Source organism: Ochotona princeps, chromosome 14 (assembly GCF_030435755.1).
Source record: "Ochotona princeps isolate mOchPri1 chromosome 14, mOchPri1.hap1, whole genome shotgun sequence".
Classification (NCBI taxonomy): Eukaryota; Metazoa; Chordata; class Mammalia; order Lagomorpha; family Ochotonidae; genus Ochotona; species Ochotona princeps.
The window spans coordinates 41,798,600-41,819,347 of NC_080845.1; the positions used below are offsets into that span (position 1 = coordinate 41,798,600).

At 41.7% G+C, this 20,748-nt stretch overlaps 1 protein-coding gene and 1 pseudogene across 1 annotated transcript; both read left to right on the forward strand.

Annotated features, from left to right (window-relative positions):
* Window positions 1-276: 276 nt before the first annotated feature.
* LOC131481831 (interferon alpha-6-like) lies at window positions 277-10,268 on the forward strand (annotated as a pseudogene).
* A 4,965-nt stretch (window positions 10,269-15,233) lies between these two features.
* Window positions 15,234-15,821, forward strand: LOC131481959 (interferon omega-1-like). Its single transcript, XM_058672918.1, has one exon. The coding sequence runs from the start codon at window positions 15,234-15,236 to the stop codon at window positions 15,819-15,821; it is 588 nt and encodes a 195-aa protein (XP_058528901.1).
* Window positions 15,822-20,748: the final 4,927 nt, after the last annotated feature.

Consider the following 20,748-nt stretch of genomic DNA (forward strand, 5'->3'; position numbering starts at 1 on the left):
TAAATTCTATTTTAATGATTACATGGTGGATTAGGGTGGAAAGGATTGAGGTTTAGGGAAAATTGGGTGTATTCATTGCTTCCAAATTTGCTATTTCTTCTTGTTGTTTCTGGGTGAAGGGGAGAGACAAAGAGGGAAACTACTTATGACTTTCCACACGTCCCAGGATTACGAGTGTCTTAAACAGGAGAGCAGACTTAATGTACTCTCACGCATTGCTGAGCATACTGCCACTTGTACAAGTAGTTTAGAAGAGAATTTGGCCAGACTAGTAACATGACCTTGTAAGTTTCAAACCTTTTGAATAGTAATTCGGGAGTAAGTGATACAGAATAAGTCTACTTAAAAGATACCCAACTCAGTATGATGCTCTGATTATTTACTTCCTAGTGTAACCTCACCAGACTTCTGTAAAATTCTTTAAAAAATGGATTGTTTCAAATTTGTCCCACTATGATGTAATACTTTTTTGTATCTGTTTCCTGTAGTATCCCCTTATTGGGCATTCATTTGAATGGCTGAATGAAAGATAAAATAAAAGGTAGTTATTTCGATGATTGCACATAATGTACAACTGTTGAGGTTGTGAGTGCTAAGTGCACTAACACATTTCCTAGTCTATTGGCTTGATAAGAGTCTCTAAGCAATTGCTTTTTCATTTATTTTTATTGTAAAGTCAAATATACAGAGAGGAGGCGAGACGGAGAGGAAGATCTTCTATCCACTGATTCACTCCCCAAGTGACTGCAATGGACAGAGCTTAGCTGATCTGAAACCAAGAGCCAGGAGCCTCTGTGTCTCCCATACAGGTGCAGGGTCTCAAGACTTTGGGCCGTCCTTGACTGCTTTTTCAGGCCACAAGCAGTGAGCTGGATGGGAAAAGGGGCCACCGGGACTAGAACCTGCACTCTGGGATCCTGGCACGTGCATGGTGAGGACTTCAGCCACTAGGCTACCACACCAGGCCCTAAGCAATTGATTTTTAAGGGAATAGCATGGCCTGGGGGCACAGCACACATATAGAAGCACACACATACTCTCATTGAGATGACTGCTGGAGAGCTGATCCAAATTTTCTTAGTGCCATTCCTGGACTAGAAAAAGGTTTGTTGTTGTTGTCATTTTAATTATGTGAGCCAGAAGAGTAGTATCAACTGTGTATTTCCTAATTTTCCAAAGCATCTCAGAGGAAGGGGTTTTCAGGATGGATGTGACAGGAAACACTGGATTCTTTGTGCCTTGTGAAGGGTAGCTTTTGATCCTCTGCTCTATACAATGAAGGAGTGAGATTATATTTTATTCAGTCTTAGGACGCATTGGGCATGCCAAGAGTCATGTGACTCCGGTTTCATGTTCAGCCCCTTTTTCATTCGACCTCCATACAGTATAATATCATTCTAATAAAGATTTACAACCTCCTTTGTATACAATAGATTTATTATTATTTGCTTACTGTTACCCAAAGCCAGATAGCAGAGTACATGTTTATCTAGGTGAAAGGTAGATTGAACTTCTGATTGAAACAGAATGTGACTTGCTTGTGGAGTACACTTAACATTACAAGAAAAATATTCCTACCAGGACTAGGATCTTCTAAAAACTACCTTTTAACTCATCTTAAATTATGGACTAAAATTCACTGTCACATTTATATTGAGCAGTTTTTGCTCAATTTAGTAATCTCTTTCTTTAGATGGTAAAATCACAGATATTTCACAAAACCTATGATACTTACAATTTACATACACACTTGAGGACCTTATCACCTCATCTTGCAGATTGGGGAAAGGGGTCTTCTAGCCAGTTAGAGTGGCTTGTCATTACTGATTTCATGAATTCCATCTATTCATCCACAATTCTTCCTTGCTGAGCCTATGATAGCTTCATTTCCATTTTTTTGTGTGTGTAAGTAAAGTGGGGCTTATTAAAGCTAGAAACCTGCCACAGCATCAGGAGAAGTGCTTCAGGAGAGTAAAACCCAAGAAAATAGTGTGTATGTCTTTTTTTTTTTTTTTAGATTTATTTTATTTTTATTGCAAAGTCAGATATACAGAGAGGAGGAAAGACAGAGAGGAAGATCTTCCGTCTGATGATTCACTCCCCAAGTGACCGCAACATTTGGTACTGTGTCGATCCGAAGCCAGGAGCCAGGAACTTCCTCCTGGGGTCTCCACATGGGTGCAGGATCCCAAGGCTTTGGCCCGTCCTTTCCCAGGCCACAAGCAGGGAGCTGGATGGGAAGTGGGGCTGCCCGGATTAAAACCGGAACCCATATAGGAAACCGGTGCGTTCAAGGTGAGGACTTCAGCCACTAGGCCACTACACCCGGACCATGTGTATGTCTCTAAGAACATTTTGAGTGAGCAGAATAACCCAACAATCAACAAGGTGGGTGGGGAGGACAATGCCCATCGGAAGACTAGAACTGTACTCCTGTCTAGCTTGCTCATTGTCTCTTTAATCCCATCACTTACCTGGTATCAATGTAACAGATTTGTAGCTGGCTTTGAAAGTACCTCTGTGTTAAACAGAGATCCCTCTTTTAACCCCAGATTCCATGTCTGGGAGAGGATTTGGGATTTTTTGCTGGCACTTCTGGCTGGTTAAACCTCCAGTTCAATCCTACCTCTAAAGATGTGAGTAAGTGTGGGTACAGGAAAGAGAAGCTGCGTCAGGATGTGGATAACAATTAGAATTATAGCTCTGGGAGTAACCTAGTGCTGCTAAAGCTTTGGTCTTGGGAGGATGGGAGCAGCAGGGAAATTCATTCAGGGAAATAACAATTGAAGCCATCTTAACTCAGCTACTAACCAGTTTTGAACTACAGATAGGTTTGTAAGTTCAGAACTGTAGAGATATCCATAATATTGTTAAGGAGATGACTGGACACAATGGTATCAGGCCAACCATAAAAATGACCAGATCAGTAGGGAAGTGTGTATTCAGCAGAAGAAAATGACAATGTATGCACTCTAGTTTGTCACAGAACTTTCTCTAATTTATGGTATGGTGATTTTACTCATACTCATTTTTCAGGTTATGTGTTTTCTGTTTTTAGAAGTCAAGATTAGGGGCTGGCACAGTGGCTCAATAGTCTAATCCTCTACCTGCAAGGGCTAACATCCCATAAGGGTGCCAGCTCATATCCCAGTGGCCTGGGAAATCAGTGGAGAATGGCCCAAGTCTTTGGGCCCCTGAATCCAGGTGTGAGACTGGGAAGAAGCTCCTGGGCTCCTGGTTTTGGATTAGTTCAGCTCTGGCTGTTGTGTCCATTTGGTGAGTGTCCCAGCAGATGGAAGCTCTTTTCATCTTCGGTCGATTTGCTTTTCAAATAAATAATTCTTTTAAAAGAAACCTATAATAAATGCTTTGTTAACTTCAGCAAGTCAGTAATGTATACTGGTCTATGTTGCGATCGAGCCCATCCCAACCCACACCCCATTCTGGTGCTCAGATTCACCAGCGAGTAATATGAAGTAGCCTAGCCTGATTCGTTCCCAACCTGTACCAAATATACACCCATTGGTACCATTCCCCGGCCTGGTTTGGGCTGCTCCCTACCATAGTTCTTATGCCCACCTGTAGGGACTGTGTCCCAACAGAGGAGCCAGAAACTTCCTCCTGGGGTCTCCACATGGGTGCAGGATCCCAAGCCTTCATGCATGATCATGGTTTCCTTTTGACATCGTCTATCAAAGATGTGCCTGCTTATCCCTAGAGCATCTTTTCTACACAAAGGAACATACCCACATCACAAATCCTGTTTCTGTTAAGTATGGCTCTCAAAAATATTCTCAAAATTTTCTCAATCTCTTCTTTTGACTATGTGCTGCATAGAGTGATTCCCATATAAAAATTAAACTAATAATTATGAAACATATACCATAGATGTTATTTGAACTGATAACAGTTTCTGAAACCAAGACATAAAAGAGTTCCTGGCTTCCTCCATCTTTATCTCTCCTTAATCACTGAATGGTAGAGGCAAGCTACCACCTATGAGAGAACATCATCACACCTCGCAGCAGCTCAGGTTACTGTTGGTAGGCACCCTGGCTTCCTGCCAGTGGCCTTGAGAGTGACCCCAGTAAGCAGGAGCACTTCCTGCTCAAGATAAGCTTCAAGTGAATGAAGGCAGCCCCAAATGAGAGCCTGACTACACCTTCTTTACAGATCCCAAGCCCTATAAACCTGCCATACATTTGTGATTTTAAGTCACTGAGTTTTGTTTTGTTTGTGGTGTTACTCACCCATGAAAAACTAATCCACCAATTTCAGACAGTAGAATGTAAATTCTCAGTGTCCTTTGCGGCTGGTGCATGGGTGCTAAGCAAGACTTGTCAACGTGAAGTACCCATGGGAGTTTTTGATTTTCATGGAATGGCTGTGGTGATGACTGCTTTAGTGCTTTCCCTTGGTGGACAGCTCAAGCCTTTGACACAGAAATGACATTAATGAACAGCAGCTCCTTCCAGTTCTTACTAGGACATGATTAAAAAAAAAGAAAAGAAAAAAAGGCTCCTGTTTTTGTTTTTGTTTATAAGTAAGGGAAGCGTTCTGGTTTGAATTTTGGTCTTCCCTTTTGGAAGATTTATCTAGAAAATGACTTAGATGTCTTGTTTCTAGGGCAGTCCGCAAATGAAGCAAGCAGCCTATCCTTTTAATATCTGTGTTAGTCGTTAGTCCTACCTTTGACCCATCGCCTTAGCTACGAGGACTGTGACCCGCACTGCCGCAGCCTTGCAGCTGTGAACACTCTTGCTGGCGCGGCAGGTGTACCTCCTCTCACCAGGCCAGAGCCCTCCAGCTCAGCAGCTGCCACTCAGTCTATGACATTCTCTCCCAAGAAAATGACAAGTTCTGACCTGCTGAATGACCTCAAACTGCCTGTACACGAGGTTATTCACTTTTTCTCTCCACCCATGTGAATCAAGATGGAGTCCTGTGAAGGAAGCTTCAACAACTTGAAGTTAAACAAAAATTATTTAGAGCTGTCAACCAGTCCCATTAAACTATCATACATGGCAATGCTCAGTTGGAGTGGTGATGTTCTTGCATTTCATTTACTTTCATTAGCCAGGGGAAATAAAATGAGAAAAAATTTTTCTTATAGGTCAAATAAAGTATCTAGACAGTGATTTTTCTTAATGATGTGGTTTTAATAGGTTCTGATTATTTTTCAACTACTTTAACCTCATAAGGCTTTTTAAAAACTAGCATTGACAAGTACTACAAAGGAGCACCTCTCGCTCTTCCTGGGGTTTTCAATGAATGGCCACGCTCCATCCGTTCTTGAGGTGTCTCTGAATGGATCGTCTTCCGAAAAGTCCTGTGCGTCAGACACCGCCCCAATCTATACAAATTACAACTTGTATGACCTTGAACCCTTATATTCCAGATTAAATAGAGTCCTCCTTAAGAAAAAAACAAACGAAAAAAACAAACCAAAAAAACCCTCACCCAAGTTTCTATGGAAAAAAAAAATTAACCCAGAACATAGGGAAGAGTTTTGCTGGGCTTGCCAGCTAAGACAAATATCTAGAGAAGCTGAAGCAAAGATTCCTCCTGGTGGGCACAGCTTCCAGTGTGCTGCGAGGCAGGCTTTGCATTCCTTGTGTAGCGGTGCTCGCGCGCCGCCTCACGGCCCTTCTGGGGCATTGCAGGATTCGCAGGGGTTCCGCTATGGAGGCTGGAAAACAGGGGAACCTCCGTGCTTACTGACACAGCTGATGAGGAATCTACACCATGCCTGGATGACAGATGCCGCTTCAGATTTCCCGAAGACTGTCACCCAAATCGAAATGACACAAGCCACCTGTTTCCACCTGTTCCAATAGATCTTCAACAACTTCAGTGCTGAGCTGCTTGGAGTAAGATCTCCTTTGATTAGCTCCTCGATAGCTTTGGGAAGAACAGAGAATCTCTCTTGCTTCTATCTGGGAATTGCTGTTCAGAAGTATTTCCAAGAAATCGTCTTCAGTCTGAAGGAAAGGGAATACAGTCCTTGTGTCTGAGAACTCAGCAGGGAAACTGACGTGCATTGTTTTATAGTTAACAATCTTCAAGGAAAAGGTAGGCAAGAAAGAAGGTAAGTATGACTGTTTCTCTAGCCAGTTCCATTGTGCTTTCTAAGAACATTTTATTTGAAAAGCAGAATTAGAGAGGAAGATGAGAAATAGAGACCTGCTGCCTGCGGCTTCACTCGCCAAAGGTTTGTCTCTGCCTTTCGAATAATTAAATAAACAAATAAATAGGTAGATAGATACATAAATAAAATGCTAAAAATATCAGTGTAGAAAATGTTGCTTCAATCAAATCATTATCCATTTTTTTATACTCCACACAATCTTCAATTCTAAAATCCTTTGAAACACTGCAAGGAATTTCTAAAGTATCTTAAGTTGCCTTTTCAGAACATGTTTGTAGTGTGATTCCATATTTTTCTACTATTTTAATTATTATTCTTTTCATGAAAATTAAGACTTTTAAATTATAGGAATTGGGTTAAGAAGCTAAGAAAACAAATTTGGGTAAGATATTTCCTCTGTGCAGAGGTATGTACTAATTTTGGAAAGGCATTCTATGGAGAAGATTAGGCACTGCAGGCTGTATTCCTGGACAGAAGAGACTAAAGCCTTGGATAGGGAAGGATGAGATTCATAACAGGTCAAAACATTGGATCAAAGATACAAGATCCAAAGTCTTGGTTTTGAACCTAAAGTAGCAGCATTCTAAAGCTTATATGCAAACTTTGGAAAGCAAAATTGATTGGAACTCACTATTCCATGAGAACGGAAGGAGAAACAAGACACAAATGGTCATTCACTATTTTGTGCGTATGTGAAGTCACTCCAAAGACTTGAAGGATAAAGGTTGATAATTATCACATTATCTAAAATACACTTTAGAAAGTGAAAAATCACATCATGGCTTGCTCTATTTCTGTGCCTGTTCATTACTCCTGTATAAGTACGTTTTCCAAGCCTTTCCTCCTTAGTCCCATCCTGAAATTGCCAGTTTCGGGGTCCATTCCTCAAAGTCAGTTTGCAATCAGCCTGGCAAGCAAACCTAACAGGATTACAAACTAAAAGGCCCTACCCAGCAGGCAGGTCAGATGGCTCAGGTCATTGGTCAGCATAGTTCTTCTCAAACGCTGGACTCTCCCTGATTCCCCACAGGGGCTTCCCTGTCCACAACTTGCTCCATTCCAGGAGCCTTGGCTCATTCATTCATCTGTGACTTTGCTCCTGCCTGAACATGAGCCACACTCCTAAATATGCAATAAATACACATCATAGGGCTTATGGATCTTGAAACACATGAATCAATATGTGCCGAGTTTTAGAGTTGCTTTTGAATTTATTACTGAGGTAATAACAACATTTTTAGAGGCATTCTGGTTGATGATAACATATTCTCAAAAAGGCAAAACTAGGATATATGAAGCCAATTTATTAATCATGGTGTAGCATTTCTGGCACAAGCATGTGGAACTGCATGGTGAAGAAGAGGAATGGTAGCTTACAAACAAGAAACTCACCATTACTTAAGCAGAGTTCAACTGGAAAAATATTGAACCAAGCAGAAATTAGCTAAGACTCTTATAGAAGTTAGGAAAAGTGTTCTTTCATATTATCAATTCCTTTAATTACATGCTAGATGAAGATAGAATCTGAGACATGACAAAAAATTTGTTTTCCAAATTTAACCTGTAGGAGGACTTGATTCACATTTGTCCATTAATCAGAACGTTTGCCCTTCTTGTGGCTAAAGTCTTGTCAGTTGGCTTCTGCATTCTCCTTGGCTCTCTGTTAAGGTTGTATTCAGTACCTTTTCCAGTGCAGGCCTGATTTCTCCCTTAATCTGTAAACCTCCCATTATTTTCTCCCCTGCTTTACTCCATTGGCTGGGTTGAATATAATTAAGTTATACTATATCTTTTTTCTTGTTTCTTTCCTTTTTTTTCCTCTTTTTAAAATCTTTTAAAAAGATTTATTTACTTTATTTGAAAGGCAGACTTACAGAGAGAAAGAAGGATAGAGGAAAAGATATTCCATCTGCTGGTTCAGTCCCTAAACAACCACAAGGCCAGAGCTGAGCCATTCCGAAGCCAGGAGACAGAAGCTTCTTCCTGATCTCCCACAGGGTGCAGGGACCCAAGCACCTGGATGATTTTCCACTGCCTTCCTAGGCCGTAAGCATGGAGTTGGCTTGAGTGGAGCAGCTGGAACATCAACTAGTGCTCTCATGGGGTGCCAGCACTTGAAGGTGCAGGATAAGCCTGTGGAGTCACAGTGCTGGCCTTGCCTTCTTAAGCTGTTATTTTTAGACATCCATTTGATTTCCTTTTGTCTCCATCAAGTAAGCTGAAAATGATGACAATGTATTTTTCTATGAAATAAGAATGTTATAATATGTAGAAGACTTGCATAGCCCATTTACTTTATCACATTTGCAATACAATATTAACATTTAGGACAGCAATGATTCCCTTGTATTTGAAAAGGATTTCTTAGAATCTCTAAAGACTCTTTGGGAAATTTGAACATTATTGCAAAGTTTTTAAAAATCAAATCGATATTTTCACAATGATGTGTTCTTATTAAGGCAGATACTACTACCAGAGATGTGAACATCAGTTTTGGGGAACGTGAAAATAAAATAACCTGCTACAGTGATTGTAAGTTCTCCAAAGCCCAATTCTAGCAGGATCCTTTTCCTGAGTTTACAGGAAGCACTGATATTAAAAATGAAAAGTCAGTGCTATAAATCAGTGGGAACTTCCCCAGGTTTGCTCAAGGAGTCCTACCGTAATAGGTGGCCATCACTGATTCTCTTGTCAGCTTTACCTGCTTCCTGCCAGGGGGCTGCTGTGCTGTGGGCTTTGAGAATTAGAAATGTTTTGTTTTTTAATTCTAAAATTGCTTAAGGCACCAATAATTATTTTAAGAACTGGAAACTATTCAATCTCAGGATATGTGGCAGGAAGTAAAGTTAAAGCTGATTTACTCACTCAAAGCAAAATTGTAGTAAACTAAGTTAAAATAAGCAAAATAATCAGATTTTTAAAATGGAGATCTTTCATCTGCTGGTTCATTCCCCAAATGGTTACAGGACACTGAAACTCCATTTGAGCCTCTCATGTGGAAGGCACCTGGGCCATCTTCTGTTCTTTTCTCATGTGCATTAGCAGGGATTGGATCTGAACTGACATTGCTAGGACTCAAGCCATGGCTCATATGGGGTGCTAAAGTGGCAGGCAGTGCCTTGATCTACTGTACCTCAAGGAGGACCCCTATTTACTCATTTTTGGCTCCTAGACTGAATAGAAAAGATGGTTGTAATTTTTATGTAAAAAGTACAAATAGGGAAGTGCATATGTATATATACATAAATAGATTTGATTTATTAAGTTTTCTTTGAGGTTCAGTTAGGAGCAATATTTAGCAAGAGCCCGAATGCAGGAAGAGGAAGGTTGTTAATGAAAAAGAAAATGCTTAAGAAGCCATGCTCTCAAACAATGTAAAGAGTGCATAAGATAAAGCAAAAACATAAGTAGAAAGTAAGGGAAAGGCATTCAGAAAAAGAAAGAAAAAGTATGTCCACTATTGAAGACATCAGAACAAAGTTTTCAAGAGACCTCGAGGGCCAGGCTCAGAGTCACAGCATCAGCCACAGCAGCAGCTTCTGCCAGATCCCCCACGGCCTCGCCCCTTCCCTTCCTGCTGGTCCTGCTGGTGCTCAGCCCCAGGTCCACCTGCTCTCTGGACCGTCACCTCCCTCACAGTCACGGCCTTGGTCACAGGAGGACCATGACGCTCCTGGGACAAATGAGGAGAGTCTCCCCTTTCTCCTGCCTGAAGGACAGACACAACTGAGACCCCTCTGGAGGAGTGGGATGGACCCCAGGCCCAGAAGGCACAAGCCAACTTCCTGTTCCATGAGAGCATCCAGCAGCTCTTCACCCTCAACAGCACACAGGAGGCTTCTGCTGCCTGGGCCAGGGCCCTCCTGGACACAGTCTGCACTGCACTCTTTGAGCAGCTATGTGCCCTGGAAGCCTGCAGGACACAGGCAGTGAGTCTGGAGGGGACACCCCTGATGCCTGAGGACTCCCTGCTGGCTGTGAGGAGAAACTTCCATGGAATCACGCTGTACCTGACAGAGAGGAAACACAGCCCTGTGCCTGAAAGTTTCTGAAGTCAGAAGCCTGGAGAGCCATGTCGTTATCAAGCACCTTGCAAGAAAGATTACAGAGCTGGGAATGAGACTGAGTCCAACATGAAAATGATTCCTGTTGGCTAACACACATATCACACATGGGCAAATTCTGACGTTTCAAAGATTCGCATTCCTGCCACAATGATGACATGAATTCAGTCACTTATTAGACGTTTTCCAACTGCTAAATATTGTATTCTTCTCTTTAAATTTATTCCCTTAGAGATTACTATGAAGATACATGTATTTAGTGGATGTATTTAAATATCTATTGAAATTTAAATATTTATGAGATTCATGTTATTTTGTGTATATGTGATTTCTTACAATATGACTAATACAATAAAATGTTCTTTATGGTTCAGCGATTTATTATTTAGTTTTATTCATTAAGCTTTTACTAGAGAAAACTTGTATTTGTTCCCTCACTCAAAGGACCCTTGCATTGAACCTGTGTGTTCATGTTCCGGGGCCAGCAGGAAACAGGCCATGTGACTGTGTCTGTGTGGGTCATAGAGCTAGAGCTCAGCCAAGACAAGGCCTTTGTTTCAGATTTCAGTAAATGTTTGCGAAGCAATTATGTGTTAAGGCTTGTAAGACCCACACAATACAGAGCTGCAGTCTTAGAAAAAAGCAACTCTTTTGGTGCATCATACAGAAAACCCTATCACTATGAGACAAACACACCGAGCAAGAGTCAACGCCGAACTCTCCTTGGCAAACAGCCTTTTAAGAAAGCGTTCATTGCTTGCTCAGAGGAAGGGTGGAAAGTCAGCACTGATCCAAAGAAAGAGAAGATGCTTAACAGAGAAATGATTTCATTACTCTACATTGCGACCATCATCCATACTTTCAGGATGATGCATTTTGTTTAAGAATACACAGTCTATACCCCAAAGAACCCAGGTGCCCTGCAAAGCTCTCTTTAATCTTTATCTTACACGTGAAGCTAGAAGTTCTGTAGAATAGTTTTTCTTACCTTAACTAAAGCTTAAAAAGGGAAAAGACATTAACACAGAATTTTGGTATGCTTTGATCCATTATTTACAAGTCAAGGAAAGCAAAAAGAAAAGGTAGTATTGAGGCCAGGGATGTTTTCTTCTATTATCTTTAACCAGAGGGAGGCACAAGGAGAGATAGCACTGGGGGATTCAGTCTGATATTTGGTGTTCCAAGGTTAGTCAGAAACGCATGTTCCTGTCTTATAATGAGCCTCTCAGATCCTTCAGCGGAATATATTCAAATTGTGCTCCTACAGAGGCTTTGTTTTGCTTTGTTTTGTTTTTGACACTCAAAAACCAAGCACTTAATGGAACTATAAACAGGCAAAGAGACTGTTCACTGGGCTCCCAATAGACAAAACTTTAGTAGAGATGGGTGGTTTGCCATCTGGGAATGAGAACCACAGCGGGACTGGGGAGAGTCTGGTGGGGTAAGTGAGGACCTGAAGGAGAAAACCAGAACTCACAGAACCAGACTCTGGGCAGAATGAAAACTTTTGGGTACGTTTGGTTTACTCCTAAAATTACAGTAAAAGGGATTTGTATTTAATGGATGAATGAAATTGCTTTATTACAGTTCATTGAAGAAATTATTCATTCATTCATTCTTTATTCAAATAGCAGAAAAATCTATTCCCTTGAAAAAGTGAAAGATATTTTGTCCACTTTCCTTAAAGCGTAAGAACAACTCTGATAACACTCCCCTGTTGCTTTAAAGTAGAGTTGAAATTTCCTGGCCACTCACCTGCCCTTGCCCCATAAAGGTTACGCCACGGTCTCTCAATGATTCACAGATTCCCTGTTTTCATCCAAGAGAGGACTTGACAAGTGTGTGGGAAAATAGAATTTTAAAATAAGCTTTAAAAAAATGCAAAAAAATGTTTGAAATCCATGCAGTATTTTGATACACAATTTTCATGAACTTCTTTTTCAAAGGTTTATTTACTTTTATTGCAAAGTCAGATACACAGAGAGGAGAAGAAACAGAGTAAGATTTTCCATTCGATGATTTACTCTCCAAGTGACCGCAACGGCTGGTGCTCGCCCATCCAAAGCCTGAAGCCAGGAACTTATTCCAGGTCTTCCACATGAGTGCAGGATCCCAAGACTTTGGGCTGTCTTCAACTGCTTTCCCAGGCTACAAGCAGGGAGCTGGATGGAAAGTGGGGCTGTCGGGACTAGAACTGGCATCCATATGGAATCCTGGGGCGTTCAAGGCGAGGATTTTAGCCGTTAGACCACTGCGAAGGGCCCTTTCATGAACTTTTTGAAGGACCTTCATACACCTATATCTAAAAAAAATTTATACCAGTACTAAACTTATTTCATTCCATTTCCATGAAAATTTTGATATCTCTATATAGTCTTCAATTATTCAGATGAGGCGTTCTAGACATGGCATTGTCTCAAATCTATGGTTTTGATCCGAAATTCTTGTCCTATTTACATTTCTGTCCAATATACTATAGAAACCAGTGTAACCGAAACAATATTGATACAAGCACTGAATTAATATTTACCAAGATTTTAGAAAAATGGCTCATTTATCATTAGCATGGAAAAATGTTATCTTAATAATATTAGCATTGTTTTTATTGAAATTAAAAGCAGGATCATTTAATTCCTTCTTTTTAAAATATTAGATTACTCAAGGCAGTTTCTCCATAGCCTTGGTGGGTTATGAACATGTAGGGTATTTAGATTGGGTTAATGCCCACAGTTTCCGCAGAGAGGGTTGGTGACCTAGTGACTGGGACTGGTTTTCAGTCTCTTGGGAGGTGATTGCTATGACTATGCTCTGGTCTCTCCTCAGAGCCAGTCACAGGTCACTGGCCATTTATGGCTGAGGGCAGTCCACTGACCCAGGACGGATCCATCTCGAAGTTCCTGGCAGTAGCAACCACTGTCCTACCGTTGCACTCTTCAGCCACAACCTTCATTCTTCCCTTCTGTCATGGTCTGTGGTCTCCAATGCAGCAGCTCTAAATTTAGCTAATTTGCATTTTGCCCTTGCATCATCAGGGATCACTTCCCTTATTTCACCTCATAACCATCAGAGTTGCATTCATTTTATTTTGGCTCACAAACAACTGAGATTTGCTCTCTAGGAAAGCTGAAAAGAGAAAGAGTCGGAAGTAATGAAAATTAAAGAAAAAATGGAGCAAGCTGCTTTCCTTCTTTTAATTCCTTTGGCTTGTATTAACTTCAAGATGAAACAGATGGGGTCTAAGAATAAGCAAACGTTGCTCAGCTCAAGGAACCACTACATGAAAAAGGAGTTATACAATTTAAAATGAAAAAAAAAAAAAACACAGATGCATGTGTTTAGCTTAACAGTTAAGTCAATCAGGATACCCAAATCCTGGTTTATGTCCCAGCTCTGGTCAGGTCCAGGCTTGCTTGCCTATTACGGATATTTACTCCCAGATGTGGGAGTAAACCAGTAGATGAGAGATTGACAACTCCTTCTCGCTCTCTCAAATTAATAAAAGTAACTGAATAAAACTTTAAGAAGAAAACTTAACAAGCAAAGAAAGCATGCGATTTCCCTCTGATTAGTTGAGTACCCCAGTTTCCCCACATGCTGAGCCAGAAACAACAAAACAGCCCACTGGGGTCACACTGACTAAAGGGACACAGAAGGTCCCCAATTCAAACGACAGAAAACCTCGCTACTGAAGCCCATGTGCTCAGCTCCAAAATTCTGAGTGCGCAAAATATTCAGTAGTTTAGCAAAAGAGTCAAAAAACAAAACAAAACAAAACAAAAGCTGTATGGCAAGATAAAAATTCTTTGCTATGACAGTTCAAATAACTGTAATTGGAGAATTCTTTTACCTACTTAGAAAAACTGTGCTATGGCTATCAGACTCTAGGATGCCCGGAGTGGGTAGAGATGAACAGGTAAGCATCCCTCACACACTTTGGAGGCAAGATTTGGGATTGTGGTGGAGTCAATACCTTAACAACAAGTCAAATCCCTTATCTGGAAGGAGTTGTGCAGTCATCAGGATGTTGAGGCTGCTCTCAGGGGTTCAGTTGGGAAGAGTTCAGGTTGAGCACACTTGGTCTCCAGAGAAGAGAATGTCACCAGGAATGACAACTGCCTTCTCCATGAGGTGGTGCTGAGGAAATGATACTACCATGCAAGTGGAGTTTCCACAACATATGCATCTCAAAAGCAACAGGATTTAATCTGCGAGGAACTTGCCACAGCCCTAGCAGCATCGCAGATCTGTTGTAAGGAAAGAGCGGAAGGAAAGGACAAAGTCTGATTGACCATGACTTTGTGGTCCTTGTAAAGCAATAAACACACAAAACACAGCTTGTGCTCTGGGAGGAAAAAATACAATGGCAGTGAGTGATCATTCTCTGATAGTCATCAACACCCTCACTAAAAACAAAGCCATGTGCGCAGAATGGCATTCTTTCGTTTTAAGAGTTTATTTACCACTGATGGAAGGGAAACTAGGTAGCAAATATACAAACGTGTAGTGACTTGTTCTGAGAAAGGGAAACAATGTTTAATGAAAAATGTGTCCACATATGAAATTATAAAGGTGTACACATATATACATATATGGGTATACATATACATGGGCATATATGTAAACGTATGCATGCATATATATTATGTTTATAAGTGTGGGCACATGTATTTATATGTATATACATATGGATAGCTGTGTAGTTCACTATTGACTTACTTCAGGGCAAAAAAAGTTTTCTATTTAATTCAGAGATAATTATTTGGATTAGCACATGTGAAGCTTAAGGGGGAACATTAAACATCGATTAAAAAAATGAAGTTTATATTGATGACATCTTAGGAAATTGGAAAGTACACAAATAACAGCAAAAAAAGGAAAGTAAAAATGTAGCAGAATTCAGAAACTAAAAACTGTCTGTTTTCCATAAAAAGTCATTCACAAACAGAAGGTCTTCAGAGACGTAGGTTCCTAGGCTCAGCCAGATTCCAGCTCACCCAGGCCAGCACCATCCTCATCACCCCATGGCCCACCTGCTCCCTCTGCTGACAGCCCTGCTGCTGTGCAGCTATGGCCCTGTTGGGTCTCTGGACTGTGAGCTGCCTGAGAACTCTGTCAAGCTCAGCAGGATGACCTTGGGGCTGCTGGTCCAGATGAGGACAATCTCACCTGGTCTATGTCTGAGGGACAGAAGAGACTTCCGATTCCCCCAGGACGTGCTGAATGCAAGCCACTTCCACAAGACCCAGGACACGCCTGTCCCCCACGAGATGCTGCAGCAGATCTACAACCTCTTCCACACCCAGCAGGCCTCTGCTGCCTGGAACAAGACTCTCCTGGCAGAACTGCACACCGCACTTCAGCAGCAGCTGCAAGACCTGAACAGCTGCCTGGTGCAGGGGAGGGCACAGCAAGACTCTGTGCTGACGACTGAGAGCCCAACACTGGCCCTCAGGAGGTACTTCCAGGGAATCCATGTCTACCTGGAAGAGAAGAGACACAGTGACTGTGCCTGGGAGATTGTCAGAATGGAACTCCTGAGAGCCTTGGCTTCAACAATCAAATTACAAGAAAGCCTAAGAAGCCAGGATGGAGACTCAGGGTCGTCCTGACTAACACGTTACATTACACCTGCACATGGATCTTTGATCATTTCTAAAGGCTCTTATTTATGCATCAGTCCTAGCATTTAAAAAATAATTAATTCACCAAATATTTTAAAGGAAATACATCCTTAAAAAGTTGTTCAGCTCCTGCAGGGGTAGCAATGCCTAAGAGATATCAGCCCTGAAGCTATTATCTATGTATTTATCTATTTATTTATTTATATGTATTTATTATTTCCTTGTTTTTAAAATCTACACATTTTATATTATATTGCTTTGTAAGTGAATTTATTAAACATGTTTATATTTACATTTTACTGATTTGTTTTAATTAATAAATTATTATCAATGAAAATTTCTGGGAACTTTTTCTGGAAACAAAATTCAAATCCTGATTTTCTGAGTGAAATTTAACAGGGGTGGGCTTGGTGATTCATTTAAATATTCAATCAATTCCTAGCATAGACCCAGTCTATGTTAAAAGTGGCAGCTTATTGAACTGTCATCAGGACATTCAAGTAACTAAATATATTGCTAGCTATATTGAAAATTAATACTGAGCAAAAATTGAAAATGCAATACAGAAGACTGTGGAGTAGTCACTTTGCGCAGGAAACACAGGTTCAGTTCTCGTGTTCAGACGGCAGGTGGAAGGGAGGCAGTCTCCTGAATTGAAATAAACGTCAAGCACTCTGGCTGACCCAGACACCTGGCACCCTTCTCCTCTCCCCCGTGACTTCCTGAATCACATTCTCTTTCCCACAGCACAACAGTCACTTTCTTCTTCGGGGCAGAACTCCCAGGCGTGCCCTTCAGCCTCACTGCGTGACCCAGTGCTGCATCATCAAGCTGCTCTCTCCTTCCTTGTGGGTTTTCACCACTAATTTCCCATCACGATTCCAAAACCAAGGAAGAGCGAAAGTTGTCAAAACTCTTTCTCAGAATCTTCTGTATAACAGGTTTCCCTGATGACACTTTTGGAAGCAGGGAGTACCCCTGTCACCACAAGGCAGCAGCGCTGGCAGTGAACAGGAGAGAGCAGAATCCATTGTAGGGAGACTAGGAGATGACTTACCGGACCACACCGCCACCTGCTGGCCACGGGGAACAAAGGCAATCAAGTCTAAATGTATATATTCCTTTCTGTCAAACCAGGCCTGACTCCTCCAACTGGCTTCCTCCAAGAAGCCCCAGAAGAAGCCCCTTGCTGGAAAGAGCTGAGCCACATTTCAATTTCTTTAGTTTCAGTGTCTTTGAAAGGAGTAGTAGTCCCATCCTCTGGCAGAACGGCAGAACACGTCCCATTGGGCAATGGGTGTTTATTTTGGGGTGACTTGGCCCCTTGTCTCCAATTGCTCAGCTGACCAGAGCCCCTGACTAGTCACTGCCTCCAGGGCCTGTCTGGCACATGGAAGCAGAAGGGCTTGCCCCTCTGCGTGGGGAACTGCAAGGAAAGCAACAGAACCCCTGCCTAAAGGTACATGAACTCTTTCCTATTTGTGGCTTGTTAAGTTTATAGGTACTATATATCTATCTTTATTTTATAATCAGGAAATAATTTTATTAATTGACGTCAGTTACTATATCTCATAGTTGAGCACAGACCTAAGAACAGAACTTCACAGAAGACAATGAATGTATGTAGGCATCTGGATGCAATGAGAGGTGTTAAGGTAAACTGTAACACATTGTAATTGAAAGAGAAATCAGGGTGTGTGTGTGTGTGCGTGTGTGTGTGTGTGTGTGTGTCACTCAGCAGTGGAGAGCCTTAATTTGGCAGCAATCTGAAGTGTGCCTTGGATTAGAGACCCAGCCTTTAGGTTGCTATTCTGCCATGGGTCAGTGGGCATCCATTTGCATGTTAAAGGGTTTTTATTGCAAACCTCACTTATCCTCCTTACCACTTCATGAAGAGCCATTTTCTTTATATTTTAAAAAAAGATTTATATTTTTATTGGAAAGGCAGATTCACAGAAACAAGGAGAGACAATGAGAGAAAGATCTTCCATCTGCTGGTTCACTCCCCAGATAGCTGCCTCTGCCAAAGCTGAGACGAAACCAGGAGTCAGGAGCTTCTCTTCAGTCCCCGATGTGGGAGAAGGGTACCAAGGATATGAACCCTCCTTCACTGCCTTCTTAGGCCATAATCAGGGAGCTGGATGGAAAGCTGAGTAGCTGGACATGCGCAGGCACCTGTATTGGATGCTGGCACTTGTGGATAGAGGACTAGAAAGTGGAGCTCTCATGCCAGCCCCATGGGTCACTTTAAAATGCCTTTTTAAAATTATACTTCAGTTATCTATATTGGGTTTATACTACATGGAAAAAATTATGCTTTTACATCATAATGTCATTTGTCCCTGAAAATCCCTACAGCCATGTCTTGTTCTCTATCCTGGAGTTATTAAGTTGTTCTGTGTCCAGGAGCATCGAGGAGCCTGGCAGCATCGTGGAGAAACCAGGTCAAGGTGGAAGTTATCTCCATCCTGCAGGTCCACGTCCTGCAGCAGAGGCAGACCTTGCTCCTCTCCATATAGCCCTGCCAAAACTCGTTATTCCACCTGAAACTGTCACAGAAAAAAGGGCAGCGCCACTCTGGTGCCTGCAAGGAAGAAAGCAGGCAGGGACCACCATGTAGCCCCAGCACACACTGCTGAAATTTGGAATCCCAGGGCCTGACGTGTGAACAGGGCTAATGTCAGACCTCAGTGCTTCTGATCGCAAGATAGGATTGAAAATTATTACAAACAGTTTATATCGTTTTCTTTAATTCTTTGAAGTTTTTCAACAGATTATTTACTATGTCAAGTACTGAAAGGGAAACATGTTGACAGTATGTGGAGGAATATCAAGTAGCTACAGGAGTTCCAGACATCAGTATCATCCACACAAAGATACTACATGGGAAAAATACCACAACAATTACAGACCCTTATCCCCAACGCATATTGGTGCAAATAAGTACTACCAAAACTTACCAAACTGTTAGCCAATTTAGCCACTGAAGTTAAAAAGTATTCATTTGCTGAAGTCAAGTTAGAAGTTCAGCACAGGGCTTTAGGGAGGAGCTGGTTATTCGAGTAGTTACAGCTACAGTGTTACATGAGTATTTTCCTGTTTCAAACTAGCCACACAGCCCCACCACAGCTGCAAATGAGAGAACCAGGTCCAGGGGCAGATTCCGTAAGGAATATGTGGGCCCACCCCTGTGGAACTACATCCTCTGCTGGTTTGCTTAAGAGTTGGGAGTAGTGATGGCCTAACTAGGCATGACCATGGAACTCTCCCATACTCATGAGTGCTGGGATTAGGAACAAGCTGGGATGGTCCAGGATGTAGCACCCACAAGCACACACAAGGATAGGGGTGGGGCAAGCTAGGCCACAACATCTACCAGCTCATATGAAGGCCAGGACAGAGGGGCCAGACACATAGGAGGCTTCTGCTGTCTGGCACAAGGCCCTCCTAGACACACTGTGCACTGCACTAGGAGCACAATTACTGCAGGTTCATTTGTGGCAATTGCAGTTTGGGTGTAGCTTATTTCATTTGTAATTAAACTGCTTTTATAATACTATCAGAGCATGAGAGTTCTGTGGGATATGGTAACTGTTATTTTATATTTTATGTAAAGCCATATAGCAGAATAGTGAGAGTTTTCACCCTTCTTTCAGAAACTACATGACATCCTAAAAAACTGCAATCCTATTTAATCTTCTGATTTATTTATTTAAAGATTTATTTTGTTTTAAATGGAAAGTCAGATATACAGAGAGGAGGAGAGACAGAGAGGAAGATCTTCCATCTGCTGATTCCCTCCCCAAGTGAGTGCAATGGCTGGTGCCATGCTGATCCGAAGCCAGGAGCCAGGAACTTCCTCCAGGTCTCCCACACAGGTGCAGGGTCCCAAGGCTTTGGGCTGTCCTTGACTGCTTTCTCAGGCCACAAGCAGGGAGCTGGATGGGAAGTGGGGCAACTAGGTTTGGAACCGGTACCCATATGGGATCCCGGGGCATTCAAGGTGAGGACTTTAGCAGCTAGGCCACAGCTCTGGGCCCTTTTTTATCTTCTAAAAAGCCTGATAAGCAGTTGCCTTTCACATGGCAGGCAATTTTGATTCATTTGAATGGATGACCTGAAATAGTGGCTTGCAGAGAGATAGAAAAACCTAGAAGAATAGTTGAGTTTTTAAACGGAAATGAGTGATTTATCACATTTCTTTTCTAATTCTCATACCTGCAATGTTTCCCATTCCCTTCCTATCTTTCTAAATCTTGTGTTTGCATGAAGATTGCCTTATATCATAGAGAACATATGGTATTCATCCTTTTTGGATTGACTTATTTCATAAAGCATAATAGTTTAGTTGTGACCATTTAATTGCAAATGATAGAATTTCATTGTTTTTAATGGCTGAGTGGTATTCCAAGTAGATATACCACAGTTTCTTTCTCCATTTCACTTTCAACAAGCCTGGGGTTGTTTCCATGTCTTGGCTATTATAGATTGTGCTGCTGTAGAATATTGGATTACAGGTCACTTTTTCACATGCAAATTTCATTTCCTTTGGCTATATTCCCAGAAGTTGGATAGCTGGGTCATTCAGCACATAGATTTTCAGTTGTCATAGCACTCTCCACACTGACTTCCATAGTGCTTGTGTTAGCCTACATTCCCACCAACAGTGAAGGAGAGTGCCTTTCTTTCTACATCCACACCAGCAGGTGTTGTTGGCAGAGTTTCAAATGTAGACCAATCCCGCTGGAGTTAGATGGACTCTCAGTGTGGTTTTTATTTGTATTTCCCTGATAGCTAGGGATCCTTACAGAGGAATCTTGTCACCAAACAACATGGATGGACAAAGGGGGCATCAGTGTGGATAAGAGGTTTCAGTTTGGTGAGGAAATCTGTCCTGTTGCAGGAGAGTTTTCTT

Coding starts and splice junctions, on each gene's coding strand:
- LOC131481959 (XM_058672918.1), top strand. CDS start 15,234: ATGGCCCACCTGCTCCCTCTGCTGACAGCCCTGCTGCTGTGCAGCTAT.